This window comes from Plectropomus leopardus, chromosome 1, assembly GCF_008729295.1.
Source record: "Plectropomus leopardus isolate mb chromosome 1, YSFRI_Pleo_2.0, whole genome shotgun sequence".
In the NCBI taxonomy this organism is placed as follows: Eukaryota; Metazoa; Chordata; class Actinopteri; order Perciformes; family Serranidae; genus Plectropomus; species Plectropomus leopardus.
In genome coordinates this window covers 11,050,227-11,066,537 of record NC_056463.1, presented here as the reverse complement: position 1 = coordinate 11,066,537, position 16,311 = coordinate 11,050,227, and the positions used below count along the sequence as shown (strand labels likewise).

Here is a 16,311-nt window from a genome sequence, read left to right as displayed (position 1 = left end):
AAGTAACTAGCGTAGTATGTAGTGAAGTAAAAAGTATAATATTTCCCTCTGAAATGTAGTGGAGTAAAAGTATAAAGTGGGATAAAATAAGGCTCAAGTGAAGTACAAGTACCTGGAATGTATACTTAAGTACAGTATTTGAATAAATGTACTTGCATGTTACCACTTTTGTACACTATAGAACTTGGACAAATTTGTCCTTCAAAGTTTAGAAAATGTCAGTGTCACTGATGACGAAGAACAATTAACACCTCAGTTATTTAGAAGAGCATTTTTTAAAATTTCACAGTGCTCTTCTTTTTAACTGCATTGTTAAATTTTTCGTGCCTGTAGTTTACTGTAGACAATTCGTGAGAGCCTCTAACCAGGGGATTCCTTCCACTTTGTTCTGAGCAATAAAATGTTTTTTAATCAGACAAATGAGCAAGCAGCCAGCCAACGGGAGGACAAGCCAACTGCTCCAACTGTGCTTCAATTACTCTGTCAGCTAAAAATATAGCCATATAGTAAAAAACATTTTTTTAAAAAACTCAGCAGTTTCAGACATGAGGAGGACAGAGTGGGGAAAACGGCACAGCTCCAATCTATTATTCAGAGACAAATACCCTCAAAAAAGGAACAAAATGCCACTAAAAAAACACTGTATGGGGCAGAGAATGTCCTCTGAAAATAAATGCCAGTGATACTCTCTCACACCTTTTTGTTGCGGAGATAAGCTCGTCGGGAACAGATGTTGCCTCTCTTGGTCTCCAAGGTCTGTAGGCGTCTTTTGAGCTGACTGACAGCCGGAGAGTCTGCTTGTTGAATACCTGTATGAACCATGCTCTGCAGCTCCTCTGGATCCTCACACACATCATAATACACCACCTCCTCCTTCAGTTCTGCAAAACAAATGCAACCAAGTCACTCAAAACTCTGCTTTACCTGTTCACAGGATTCCTGCTGTTTCTTGGCAATTTTGTGTTTCTCACTCTGTATATGGGATTCCATTGCTTCGATTCCCATAATGTCAAGTTAAAAAAAACCTTTTGCATAAAATACACAGAGCCTAATTGCCTTTTACCGGTTTCAGCCATGCAACATATACTTTCCTGATCTCTGTGACATTAATAGAAAAGGCATTCATGAAATTATTTTTTAAACCCAAAAAAAATATTTTGAGATTTTACAATGCAATGTCAGAAAAACAAAAAGGTTGGCCTTATTTCTACATTAATAAAAGTAACACATTTTAAGACTTTAAGGATCTGTGGGAACCCTGTGTTAAAAAGGTGCTCTTTCAACTCATACAAAGAGTAATTCTTACATCATCACTCTGTATTCAACAGAGATGACTTGATGCTTCAGTACTACTTTGGAAATTACATTGCCTCAATGGCACATGTACTTTGGACTGTGCATGTAAAACACTTGTACACTTGTGCAAGACAAACAAGTCAAGTAGGTCTGAATTCAAAAACAGGTAATACTGTACATGCACTTAAGAAAATCTGATCATTTTCTGTTTTGGTGAAACAACAGCAAGAAACAGAGTTTCCTGTTTCAGGTTAAGTGGTTAAGATGAATATGATAATCGCAGTTAGATATCTGCACAAAAGAACAGTTCCTGGTTTTCTAGGCCAAGTTTTTAAAGGGTTTTTGCATGATAAAGATCAGATTTGGAAAAAGTATTCTTGCAGCATGGTAGTTTTTTTTCTTTTACAGACCAACTGCATATGAAGTAGAATTTTTGTGTAATCTCACTACCACAGCTCCTTTTTGGTGCAATTTTGTGTAGAAAAACTACATTCAAACATACAAGAAACCAGGGTCAAGATGCATAAACAGCACACATGCAAAAAAAACATGCGTGCACCTTTTCCACGATTACAAAAGAAGTGTGTGCTGAGAATGTGTGCACCTCACACAGACTTCAGATGAGGCGTGTACAGCGTTTTAACTCAAATTGTCGCAGGTGATATAATGAGGACGAGATTAAATATAAATTGAGAGGCTGATAACGTTTGTTTTTAGGTTTTGTTTGTTTTTTTTCCCCCCAAATTCACTGACTGTGTTATTATTTTTGCAGGCCACACAGTGCTTCTTAACATGTCAATCAAAGGCACATTTAGAAAGTCAATTTTCAATTATTTATGAGCAATAAATTTCATCATTATTTTTATTTAGATTAATCTCCCAGTTAGTGATCGTTTGATTTTATCATGTGAAGCACTTTGTGAAGTATGTTTCGACATGAGCGCTCTGAATGAATCATTGTTCATCCTTCTGATGTTAAATAACCATAATGATGAGATTTTACTGCAATAGTTTGCATAAATGTGATGAATTAGTGCTACAGATGCTACAAATATCCACAGCCGAGCATAATGACAGCTGTTCAAGCAGCGTTAGAGAACCTTGCGTTGAGACACAAACTTTTTCTCTTTTTTGGTGACCAATTGTTTTTATATAAAACTGCACTTTTTCTTTGCTTTATTTGTCAGTGATGGGTCTAATGAATGATGAAGGCACAAGTATTGTTATGCTAATTGTTAGGGCATTTCTGCATCCAAACTGCAGGTGTGGAAATGAGGCATGTGCACTCAGCTCCACAATAACTGTGCTTCATAAAAAAGAATCAGGCATATATGCATCTTTCCAATTGAAACAGAAAGAATGCATTTGCAAACTTCTGTTTTTGTACATATGCAGAGTTTTAGTCATGAATATACACAGAGTATAATGCATCTGGTGCACCCTGGTGATCTGCATGTTTTCCTTTGTCAACTGTGAGAGAGACAGGAGGAAGATTTCTCATAAAATGATTCATATATTCCAGCAAGGGCATTGAAAGTCATGCCCACTCATGATAAGTTTATTTACAATAAGAACTTCAAACTCCTTTAAAAGGCTCCACAAACTCAGCAGCCTCCATTGACTTGCAACAGTTTATCTTTTTCTGCTCTCTTTACTGAGCTGCAACTGGTAAAGGACACCTTCCTACTTTTTAGTTGAGAAAATAAACCTGACTCCAGCCAAGGTGACAGACACAAACAGACACCATGTGCACACATAAGACTTCCACGCAAACATCAGACGTCCCAGGAGGAGCAATTACAGAAATATTTACATGCACTAAATATTTCCCCAAAGTAAACCCTGTGTACAAGACACTGAATGACCTGAAAAACAGAAACCCTTGTACATAATCATGTAATCCAACACAACCGTCCTCTAATCTATATGTGAAACATTCTGTAATATGTGATTTTTAACCCTTTGGAACCTGAGCAAATTGGTATGATTTCTTTTGAAAATATGGGGAAAAAAAGGCAGTAAGCAACTTGGCAAGAAATGTCCCACAAATTGCGAGAAATTAGTAAAAGATTAAAAGAAAATTACCAGAATTCAGAAAATTTGAAAGCCTAAATTCATAATTATAAATATAATTGTTGTTTTTTCAATTTTCAGCACTTGTGGGGGTCATTTTCCTGCTGTTTTTTCTTAATTTTTGGTACTTTTCTTGAAATATTTTACTAAAGTTTTCAAAGTGTGAGAAGTGCTTCCTCCTTTTTACACTATCATTATCTCTGATGTGCATGCAGATAAACCTCCATAATACCTGTTCCTTACATACAGCGAATGAGAGAACTCAGATGGAGCGTGGAAAATTGTCCAGATATACTTCAGAATTTAGGGAGCATATTGAGCACTGATTGAATTCATGAAGCTTCGCAAATATAAAGCAGGGTGAGCATTTTTTTTGAACAAGCAACACATCACTTAGCCTGTTTGGTTATACTCATCGTGTCCAGTTTTGAGGGCATGGTCACACATGAGTCAAATTAACGCTGGCAAATATGCACCTACTTGTTCATTTCCATTCAATTGAACTAAATTGAATATACTTTATTTTAAACATTAAAAATAATTAATAAAACTACTAATAATCATCATAATAATAATAACTTTTATTTGTGTAAAAAAAAAAACAACAAACAAAATAATTGTGACCATATTTAACAGATTTTCAATCAGCAAAAATAAATTTAAGGATGCATGAATTGGATTTTCTGCTGGTATCTGATATGCCGATATATAACAACTCACTTTGACAAACTAAATTTAGTGATAATCAAGTGTTTTCTGTTGTGGAATTAACATATCATGCTTATCATAATGGCCTACCAGCAGATGGAGACATAAAATACAATGCTTTTCTGTGTTTGTAATATTCATTCATTTTGCAAAAGAAGAAAAATCCTTCAAGTTAGGGCGGATGTTTTGTATATGTTCACTTTGTAAATGCAAAAAAAACCCAAAACATCGGTTTGTGACGGAACACATGGAACGTCAGAATATGGAAAATGTGCCACTACTGCCATATTTCACTGTATTTATTTGCAAGATAGCTTTCTCAGTGTGTCGCATCTGGCACCGCCCACATATAGTAATAATACTGCACTAAAGGTCAGCATGCGATGGTCACTCGCCCTTATATTTTTTTGTTTTTCTTTAGCCTTAAAGTACCTCAGTGATAGTTGTCTGTATATTAATGAGTAAATTGAAAACAGGAACTGAAACTAATTCCAGATACAATTAATGGTGCATATTTGCCAAAAATCTGAACAAATAAAGAATCAAAAGTTGCTGTGGCTTGGGTGTCCTGTAAACCAGCAAAAGGCTTTTATACTGCAAAGTAGTACCTCGTTCAAGTGTTAATATTTTTCTCAGTGTTCAGGCAAAGATGGCAATTTGTGTGAGGATTCCAACTACAGTTCCACCATCAGCAGCCTTGAGTCTTTTTCTCTCTGCATAGCTACGGTATTTCGGAGCCTCTGGTATTATGATTTATGAAAAAGGACGCCTTATGCCATAAAAAAAGCTCCATACACCTTTAAATCAATATTGCTTGAGTGTTTTTAAGTGGACTGTACAAGGACTTCACTGTCTTTCATAGTGATTCAATTTTTCTTGAAAAGGAAGACGCCAACACATCTACTGTTCACCACAAAGCTACCTGTTCTGTGTAGTGTACCTTTGATCTGCCGTCGCAGGGTGTCTATCTGAGCCACCAGCAGCTGCTCCTCGTTCTTCAGGATCTCGAACTTGGTGTCGTACAGTTCCAGTTGAGTTTCATAGAACTGCAGCTCCAGCTGGTCCACTGTGTCCTGCTGCTGGCTGTCCCCAGACGCAGACCTGGGACCAGCTCTGTGGCTCTTGACTTCTCCAGACAGGCTGCCCAACTGCAACAACAGAAACATGTTAGAGGATCATACATGCCTCTTTGCATGTAACAGCCTTAACAGCTGTATAATAACACACTGTGCATATCTGTGCATATATGAATGGGTATCTCTTGGAGTGCCCTTGACTGGTTTTACTGCTACCTTTCTGAAAGGAGTTTATCTGTGCCTCTTGATCCATTCATACTGTTTCTCTCTCCTGTGGCATACCTCAGGGCTCTGTCATGGGTCCTATTATTATTTACTTTATATATGCTTCCACAAGGTCACATTATTAGCCATTTCAGTGGCATAACTTATCACTGTTATACTGACGCAATCAGCTGCATGTCACACATTGACAAACTGTTAAGTTCTCCTCTGCTTTAGGTCTGACCAGGGCCTACTGGTTGTCCCACATTCTAGACCTAAAACAAAAGGTGATTGTGCCTTTGAAGTAGTGCCTCCAACACTATTGAACTCTCTTCTATCAGGTTTATGGGCTGCAGCCTTAATAGAAATTTTTAAAAACACAACTGAAGATCCATTTTCTCTAAATGGCCTTTGTCCCACCCTAATTTTTCTCGTGCTTGCTCCCCGGTGTGTTTCTTTTTTGGTCCCCAGTAGCTTGTATTTAGCTCCAGCTTTTGGTCCTCCCTTTAACTTCCTTCTATTTATTTATTTATTTGCTTTTATTTTTATTGTTGTATTGCTTTTATTATTGATTGCATGTTTTATTGTTTGAATCACTTTGTGTTTTTTATTTTTGTGAAAGGTGCTATATCAAATACATTTATTATTATTTCATTTATTATACATATTGCTGACCATATTGCTGATATTTTAAAGCATGCTTCACATTTAATTTTTAAATTGCTGAGACTTGGTATTACTGATCCAGGGTGTCTAGAGGTATCAGACACATAAATGTTATGCTTTTTAAGACCTTTTAACAATATTTTTCAAAAACAGATTTAAGAGTTAAGTTAAGTTTTTGGGAAAAGTCTTTTACTTCATTCAAGCACTGCAGGAAAGTGTAGAGTGCTGCAGGAATGAGGTCTAAAACACTGAAATGAGTTAGCATTTTTGCACTTCCGCTTCCCTTGGCTCAGAGTCAATGTGTTTTGGTTAGATGCCTGCAATAAGATCTGTGGTTAACACAAGTTTAAGAGACTTTCACATTTTGTTCTACAACATTAACTACTTCAGTGAATACACCCAAACATAACTTTTGTAGTCCTCCCTTTTCCCAACAAGTGGCTAAATGACCGCCTTATGTCATCCTGCCAAATACGGCTTTACAGCCTTATTGTGGTGGCGACATCGAAGTCATGTGACCGTAATGTAGTTTTTTTTTTATGCCTGCCATTATGCTTCAGAAATCATAAAAATGGTTTTAATTTTTGAAGATGATCTTGCTGAATAAAACATGAAAGTAACATCAATGTTTGTTTGCATTTATTTTCTGCAATAATCCAAAATCCAGTGGAAAAATCCCATAGGCTTTTTGACTAGGGAACCAGAGCAACGCTAACATCTGTGTTGGCCTACAAATAACAGTCAGCAGCACTTTATGAAGGTAAGCGATAAATATGTAGTCCCATGCAGATGCAGGTTTTATGTAGGATTACGGTTATTAGATTGAGTTAGGTTAATCTACATTTTGACAACAATAAAGCATAAAGTAAAAGACTGTATGAATTTTAGTAGTAGGTTTAAAGATTTGTAACATCGTTAATGTAGACTTTCACCCAGAAGGGACTGATTCACATTGACAAAAGAATAAAGAAGATGGATAAATGAAATTATATAAATGATTTGTTGCAATTAGGACTGTACAAATTCCAACTTAAAACTTATACTTATAAAATTACACCTATGACATTTTGAAACTTTTCAAGTAGACACCCTGTAATCTCTCACAGAGAGATGGTGAGGAAAGAAAACTCCTGTTGTTGTGCTCAAAAAGACCTTGAATGAACTTCACTTAAGAGTCAAACTGTCAAACTGAAATCTACTTCGTCAAAGAATCTCCTCCACGTGATCCTGTTCATGATATCTATGCTTCTCATCATTAACCTTTTGTGTTTGATTTTTTGACATGAAGAGTTTTCAGAATAGTCTCTACTTTCAGCTTCATTACCAGGTAAAAAAAAAAACTGACATGAAAAAAAAGCTGAGGCTCTGTGTGAGGATCTCAAGCCTGTTTTAATCTCTGCACGTTGATTTTCATACTGTGATGAAATGCGATGAAATCAACAGCTACCTGCAAGGTAGGACAGTAATATTAAGTATACCTGATGTGCAGTTAATGAGCTGACACATTCAAAGCTTATATGTATGTACTTTAAATGGACAGTTCACCCCAAAATCAGAAATACACATTTTTCCTCTTACCTGTAGTGGTATTTATAGATAGTTTTAGTGTGGATTGTTCAGTGTTGGAGATATCGGCTGTAGAGATGCCTGCCTTCTCTCCAATATAATAAAATAATAATTTAAAAAATCGTTTGACAAAAAGCATTTGAAAAAATCAACAGCAATGTTTCTTTCCAATAATCATGACCCAGTTTCTCAAGATAATCCACAGATCTTGTTGTGAGCAGTAACTATTTCTTCTACCGAACAGGAGCACAAGATGTAAACATTAATGGTGATTTGGTTTCCAGGACAGAAAATAGTTCCTACATGAAACTGCTCACAACAAGGTCTGTGGATTATCTTCAGTAACCAGGTCATGATTTCTGTAAAGAAAGATTGCTGATGAGTTTTTCAAATGTATGTTTTTGAGCACCACAAGCTGAGAGAGCTTTCTACTTTCATTTTATATGAGTGAAAGCTGACATACACCCGATACTTCCAACACTCAGCAACTCTAAATCAACACATCTACATTAGTAATTACCAGTATAGGTAAGAGGAGCAATATGAATTTTGATTTTGGGGCGAACTGTTCCTTGAAACACTTTGAATTATGTCAAATATTAATACTCTCTGGATATGATACTATAGCCGAAGTGAATTGATTTGAAATAATACACATCTCATCCCAAACATATATACACACACACACAATAAAAGGCATCACGCTGAGACATCTGCAGGCATACCAACGCACTCATAAGAGCCACAGAGTTAGGCTGCCATCAGCGCAGGATTTTGCGTAGGTGTAGCTTACTGATCTCATTTTCAACACTCACACACAGCCGTCAGAGCTCATGCTGATTTCACAGTGCTCGATACTGCCAGAGTCCTGATTTTTAAAGAGCTTAATCTGATGAATAATGCAGCCACATGAAGGTGAAGGTGCTGAAGGTGTTCTGTTCTTTTCCAAAAAGCTTGAATGCACAGCACGACACCCTACAGCACCAAGTAATTCGCTGTGGTTTACTGAAAATACTGTGATCCTAACCGCACCCCCCCGTCCATACTCACAAATATGCATATACAGTGGCTGGCACGTTTTGAATACAAATATATACACAGATGCACTGACTTATTCATGTATGCAGGTTTTGGGGGTGTATCGAGGGGATTCTCTGTGTTTTTAACAGAGGCTTTATAAATAGATCAAAGGACTTCTGCAGCCAGAAAATCACATCACAGAGTGGAATACCAAGTGAAAGATTCACTGTGTCACATCTCGACAGAATTACAACCACTACAAAAGCAGTGTTGGCCTTGGTACCGGAGAGAAAGATCTCAATGATAACTAAAGCCTCACAAGAGTGTCAGAGTCCAAAACACCAGTACAGAATGTGCTGACTAATTACAGAGCCACTAGAAAAGCTGCGGATTATGAAAAAAAAACCTAAAGAAACACAAACCCTTTGTCTGATGCTGTTTTTCTTGCGGTTGAGGCACATCTCTGTAGTTCTCATGTGCTGCAGGGTTTCTTTGGCCAACAGGAAGCGGAGTTTCTCCATTCTGGGAGCTGCAGACGCCCAGGCAGCAGCTCCAAAACGACACTTATCCTCCTCCATCTGCTTTAACATACCTGAATGTGCACAAGAGTCCGTTATGTCAACACCACAAAATCACACACAAGTATTGCTATATAACCTCCTAGTGTGACACTGTATCGACTCTTAAAAAACACTGTATAGATTATCAATTAATATCTGACATGAAAAGATTTGGGGCAGTGGTTCATTTTGTGTTTAAACCCTAAACTGCTAGATAGCTGTGTTTTAGCTTTTTCCATTTGACTCTTACACTTCCACGTAACAAGATATACCTAACAAAGTTCAGCCGATGATTGATTTTTAAAGGGATATATAACAATGATAGAGGAGAAAGCCAATAGCCGAATAATCAGACAATATTTTTTGAGTATTTTGTTAAATTTGTTTTTTTTATAATCAAAATACTCTCTCTGTTATTCATAAAACATATAAACAAGACAAAACCTAGTATATGGTTGTACCTTGTATGAAACACTGCAGGGCTTTTAATTTGAAATCTGAGCTTTTATCTTGTAACGGGAGAGGCGGCATTCTCTCAGTCAGGGACTCACAGACTTTCGCTTCAGTGCTGGACCAATACTGTAATTTTTTAAAAAACTTTCTTCTATTTCCTCTTAAATAAATGTGAAAATGTATATTTAGTGAGGACTTTTGATTTTTAATATCAAATTACATGTATCATAAATATGTTTTCTCACCAAATAAATGTTGGCGTTGTATGTTTCTGCACACACCAGATGTTAACATTTTTAGGTTATTTTGTAGCAGGTATGTTGAAGCAAAAAATTTTATTATTCTTCACATTGCCATGGTTAACATATGGTTATACTAAAGCACAAAAAACACTTTGTTACGGTTAGAAAATGATCCTGCTTTGACTTAAAATACCAGGTTTTGGTGCCACAATAGCTTTTGGAAATGCCTAAAAAACAGCTGGCTTTGTTGTATGTTGGTCTCCAACAGTGGTCTGCAGCTTGGCAGTAATCTCGCCTTGGTGACACACCATCCACCATCCCATCCACCTCCTGATGACACAGTCGACTCATATAATACCTCACTTTAGGAACGTTAATATGATATGTATAAAAGACACATATGTAATGTATCTGGGGTTTGCAAAAATGTTCAATGCAAACAGTTCGTTCTGCCGTCTGTGCTGGTTAGCTTGCAGCTGCAATGCAACTTTTGACTCTACTGTGCTTCATTTCCTGTGTGCTGAGGAACGGCACATAAAAGCGTTCATTAATTAATTCACACCTACACAAATAAGAAATAAACACAGAGAATTATACCAGCCAGAGCCTTTGAAGTCTGCGCAAAGTAGGTGACAGTGATGTCCTGAATTGAGGCGACTGCGTCTTCGGCTTTCGTTCTCCACTCCTCCGCTTCCTTCTCCAGAGCTGCGATTCTCTTAGGACCCAAGTCCTCAAACTCCAAAGACTTCTGCAGGAAACCACAGTTAGAAAAACAGTGGACAATGTTATACTCAGCGCTGTAATGCAGACTTCTTACAAATACTTAACCCACATGCATGTAAGCTTTTAGTCAAAGTTCAGATAATTCAGTGAGAAAATAAAATTAAACCTCAAATTATCTTCAAATGAGACAGAAAAATATGAAATTGTGTCAATCGCTCCACCATCAATTGTGTGCAGATATGTGTCTAGACCATGATGGAGAGTTAGAAAGATCAAGCAGGCCAGGCTGGAAGAGGCTCTGCAGTTACAAATGTAAAAGCTAAGACTGAACGGGAACTTGTAGAGATCACTGAATGAAACATAGTTCATACAAATATTGCTTTTTACCGACATAGAAGGCTGCAAGTTAGTGATATTAATGGTGGGGAGGAGTAAGTGTTAACTGTCAGCGTATAATACAAGAACTAGCACCATGTAGCTGTTAAATGCATTTGAATATGTTCTGAGGCTGTAAATTTGCATAAAATTTGGCAAAATCTGTATGCAGACATTTGTTTTGAGTTGAGTGTGTTCTGTAAAGCTCCTTTTAAATTTGTGTTAAATGCCTAAATTCCTGATAAGAATATTTTCAGCATTAAGATACCAGAACAAATTGTAGATGCAGGGTTCCTACAGCTCATGGCAAGATTAATTGAAGACTTTTTAAAGACACCTAGAGACAATTTTGCCAAAATGTTCATTGTAACATAGCACATGACTTTTGTGTTCCTCACTCTGTACGTGGTATTCCTCTACCTTGATTCACTAACTTGCCAAGGTCAAAAAAATAGACAGAGCCTCAAATGCATTGCCTTGTTCTGATTTCAGCTACACCACAAAATCTTGGTTTAACAGCCAGTTTTTTTTTTTTAATTTGCATATCCCCATATAGTCCAGGTTACAGCAACAGCTAGGCTGACAGACAGTGGGCTATGTATTTTAAAAAAAAATAGATGTAACATTTATTCTAGATTTTTAAAATATTATGCAACATCAGAAAAAAAGTTCTAGAACATACTTTCCATGTCTTAGCACTTTTAAAACTTTTTAAAGATTGATTTAAGATATGTTAACACCAATTAAAGCCTCATTTTAGATTAATTAAATGCCTTTTAAGGATCCACAGGAACCCTGAAAAAGCACCTTTGTGTATATGTTTTTGACCACATCCTGAAAAAGCCCACTGCTGCTGAATATATGTCTCTATTTACCAGGATCTCCATCTTGTAGAGGCAGGCCAGCTCTCTCATGTCCCTGAAAGGCTGCAGCAGGTACTGGAAGAAGGTGGTGGCCACAGTGACCAGGTCCTGGTAGGCCTCGTCCTCTTCCTCGTACATGCTGAGCAGCGCAACCATTCTGTCTGCAGTGCCATGACTCTGCAGGAGCTGTGAATATGGAAGACATAAACACAATTACAGGACTTTTTCATGAATCAATAACACAAAACTCAATATTAGAGCTATCAGAAACATTTCATAACCAGGAGGCCTTAGGTTGGCCAGTAAAGCCAGTGTTTTTCAATACCACCGAGTCCTTTCTCTAACACTCACCACTGACAGCTCTCTCTCTTTAAATCTGGTATTAACAAATCATTTCATATCAAGATTTCATGTGGTGACACCTTAAGACTGCAGACACTGCGTGCACTTAAATCAGCTGGATCTAACTGAAATGCTGTCAGATAAAGGGGAGACAGAAGTAAGCTGATGCAGGTGAGAAAGGATAAGGGGAAAAAAACAACATGGGAGACTGGTAAAGAAAATAAGTAACTTTTTCTATGTCACTTAATTTCATCATATCTAAGCTGAAGATCTACAAACCTGTGCAGTCTAGTTCCCTGCCCTCTTTACAAAACTTTCAAAATCTTGGTGTCATCTTTGATAATATCTTCAGCTTGAACAAGTATGTTAACAGAGGTTTCCAGTCTTGTTTTCTGCAGCTCAGAAGACTGTCCAAGGTCAATTAAATCTTATTCCTTAGAAATGCAGTTATACGAAACTCTCTCTACATATGTCTGAGTTAACAGAGTTTACACAAATACCTGCATGTCCAAAATACAGCAGCCAGATTGTTCAGTAAAACGTTACTTCTGCAGTTTTCCCACACATTTTCATAAAAACATTTCAAAACTTTTCCATGACCCAAGATACGAAATATTTTTTTTCTTGCCACACATTTGCTGCATTTTTTTTTTTTTTTAAATCAGATTTAAACTCTACGGAAACATAATTTCAGCTAACTGAAATGAAAATGAAGAAATGTACTTTACAATAACAACTTTTAACAATAGCAAACAAAATGTCAATTCACATATTAGAGCTTTGTTACATTGAGCTACAGAAAATAAATTTACCGTTATGTTACATTACTTACTACTGTGTATTACTAGGTTATACACAGAACGTTACTGTAACATTGCATTACACACAACAAAAATCCCATGACTTTTTCAAAACTTTCAATGATTTTTTTTTTTACAAATTCCATGACTTTTCCAGGCCTGGAAAATGTGGTTGTCAGATTCCATGATTTTTCCAGGTTTTGCATGACCGTGAGAACCCTGTTTCTATATTAGCGGTACATTTTAGAATTGTTTTTAAGATATCATTGCTAACTTTAAAGCCTCCTCCGGACCCACAACCACGTATCTCAGATGTCACACTGTACGTGTCCAACTGCATCCTGAAGTCCTCGGCCAAGGCTCTGCAAGCCAATCAACAAGCTGGATCAAGGACCAAAGGTAACCAGGCCTTTTCAGTTAAGGCCTCCACTCTCTGTACCAACCTCCCTGAGGAGATCAGACTGGCGAAGCCCTTATTCTCCTTAAATCCTTCATGAAATCATATTTTCACAAGAGTGCTTTCAGGGGGTTTGTAGCCTAAATTCACTTTTATCTATCGAGTCCCCTCTTAAAACCTATTAATATACACAAAAAATGTCTTTTTTGTAATTAGTTATTTCTATCATTTTATTTTTTTTTACTAATATTTAGCTCACTTTGCTCAATGCTATATCACTTTCAGTTAAATAACTCTGAAATGCAATACAAAAAAAATGAGTATCCAAACAATTCCTATGGATTTTTCATCTTATTTTTATTACAAAATAGCAAAGTAAACAAACTAAAAATTAATTTATGTGGCTCTCATCACAATTCCACTTAGTGCAGCATTTGTTTTTTCAACAAAAAAGCAAACAAACTAAGATGTGTCTGATACCGATACTTCCGATCCGATCCGGACATCCCTACTTTCAAACTGTTTTAAAATTGCTTTTTCTGAATGTTCGTCTGCCTTTTTTTTCCTAAATCACTGTAACTTTGTTTTGAAAAGTGCTACATAAATAAAGTTGATTATTTTTTATTATTACATTTATGTATTTGAAGGGAGTAATACAGGGTATAGCTGTAAGATGTAATGCGAACAAACACAATAACATCACAAACTATGGCCTCAAATCTGCTCTCCGACAGTGTCAACAAATTATCATATGATCTTCATACAGGTGCCATTTACTGCATCACTGATGAATCAGATTGCATTCGATTAGAGATGTTACTAATGGTGTGTACACTGACTGCGTTTTCTACAGGGTCTCGTATCTCTGGGCTTTAAACGCGGAGTTGCTGGCTGCCGTTACACTGTAAGGCATCTCTCACCAAATCATTTACCTGTTTAGCAAGCACCTGGGGGGGCAGGTTCCATTTCTGTGTACAAATCACAAACACTGAAAAACAAACATCAGTGTTGATGGTGATGCAGCACCTACAGCTTTGATTGTAATACAATAACAGTAAAATATTTGCTGTGTCATAGTAGACTTGTTACACCACTGTGTAGTGCTAGTCCTGCAAAGTAACGTTCAAAAAGATCTTGAGGGAAATCACTTTTCTAAATCTTCCAATATTTCTCCTTTATTCAAGTGAAACATTCCTTCAGATAATAATAGCCCGGCATATATATGTATTTTTCAGTGCATTATAGATAGGTCCTAAGCATGGGTAAATTATGAGACAATGGGCCCCTGGGCCCATATACACAAAGGGCCCCACCACCTCTCCTACACTGGAGTAAAACACACAGACTTTGCGGCGGTTTTGTGCCTCTTCTTAGTCCTTATGCATCTTTTACGGTTTTGTTTCTCTACCAAGTCATTTTGTGTCTCCTTGTGGTTGTTTTGTGTCTTTTTGAGGTAATTTTATGTCTATAGTAAATAGAATATAGTGTATTTTGCAAGATAGGCCAAGGGCTGTTTAAAATCAGTTTAGAGGCCACAAATGGCCTTCAGGCTGGACTTCGGACATGATTGGCCTACCCTCATCAATATATGGGATTGATAAAATATTAGAAACTTTTTTCAGTATCATCAGTGAAGTCAAAAAAAAGTACACTTTAGTTGAATTAACACCTCTATGACTGAACTGTATCACCTTTATACAGGATGTATTGCAGCTTTACTGCATTAGACTGCCAGATTTCCATAATGAATTGGCAACTTTCTGTGACCCACATATGAACACCTGTGGCTCGTGTGATCCCGCAGCTGTCACACCCCCTCACCTGTCGCACGTGACCCTTGGCCCGTGCCATCTCCTCCTGCATGGTCTTCCTCTTGAACTCCTGCAGATTTTCAAAGTACTCGTCAACATCCCGCTCGTCCTGCGTGAACAACGTGTCGAGCACGATTTTCCTCCCGCAGATGTCAATAGCTGTGCTGAAGTATTTTTCCAGTTTCCTGCACGGGGTGTCAAAGTCCCTCTCATCGTCATCTTCAGGTCCTGACCTCCGGTTCAGGAAGAGCAGATCCCAAATGTTGCCATCCTCGAACTCTGACAAATCTGGAAAGCAGGTCCCCAATACGTCTGCCACACAGGAGAACTGCTGATGGATGTGTTTTAGGTCGTTAACGGAGAAAAGTCCAGCCCAGCTCATCTGAGGATCTCCGACAACTTCAGCTTTGCGTCTCTGCCGCTGTAACGTCCGGTTGTGACAAGTGACAGCGAACTTACACTCGATGACACTCCACTGGACGATAAAACCGAGTTTAAACGTCTCCGATTCCTCAAATATGTTACTTTTCACCGCCACCCAGCCCTCCAAACTATCCAACCGCTCAACATCCACGTTATTCATCTTAAAAAGAGCTGTTTCACTTCGGCCTCGGAGAAGCTGCTGGCTCTGTTTACAACGTCCGCCATTTGCGTGACGTAAGCCGCCTTCCGGGGCATGAAAAATATCCGGAATTTTCATAAACGGTTTCACACAAGCCATAAATCTAACATTAAAGCCGTTATAATTACATTTACTGAAATCAAATATTGTAATATAATGCATAATAGAAGCCGTTCTGTTTTGTGTACATTATTTAGATAATACATAAGTATAACAGCATTGTTATCATTAATATTATGCAATTTCTCTCCAGTAATCTTCTTTTTAGTGTACAACTGTTTTCGTAACTGTTGTTTTAACGTGGTACAAGGTAAAAGCTTCTAATTTTGATTAACTGTAAGCAGTCGAGATCATATGGAAAACAATTCAGATGATTAGAAGCATTTTCATCTCGTGATGTGACAGTTTACGAGGACCCATGAATGCAACACAATGCCCCTTGTGTTGCTTTCAACTTCGACCTTTGAGTCACATGTTGGGGAATTCCACCTCCGAGTAATCTCAACGCAATAAA

The 16,311-nt window shown here is 37.4% G+C and overlaps 1 protein-coding gene across 1 annotated transcript in view; it reads right to left on the bottom strand.

The window, feature by feature from the left end:
- The window catches only part of LOC121943882 (WASP homolog-associated protein with actin, membranes and microtubules), a 50,950-nt gene extending 35,050 nt beyond the window's left edge, over positions 1 to 15,900 (bottom strand). Inside the window, exons 1-6 of the mRNA XM_042487480.1 lie at positions 15,186 to 15,900; positions 11,838 to 12,011; positions 10,462 to 10,612; positions 9,032 to 9,201; positions 5,018 to 5,225; positions 697 to 881 (exon numbers count right to left, since the gene is read on the bottom strand). Coding sequence (XP_042343414.1) covers positions 697 to 881; positions 5,018 to 5,225; positions 9,032 to 9,201; positions 10,462 to 10,612; positions 11,838 to 12,011; positions 15,186 to 15,896 — 1,599 coding nt within the window. The 5' untranslated portion in view covers positions 15,897 to 15,900. The remainder of the gene's footprint in view (positions 1 to 696; positions 882 to 5,017; positions 5,226 to 9,031; positions 9,202 to 10,461; positions 10,613 to 11,837; positions 12,012 to 15,185) is intronic.
- Between the last annotated feature and the right edge of the window lie 411 nt (positions 15,901 to 16,311).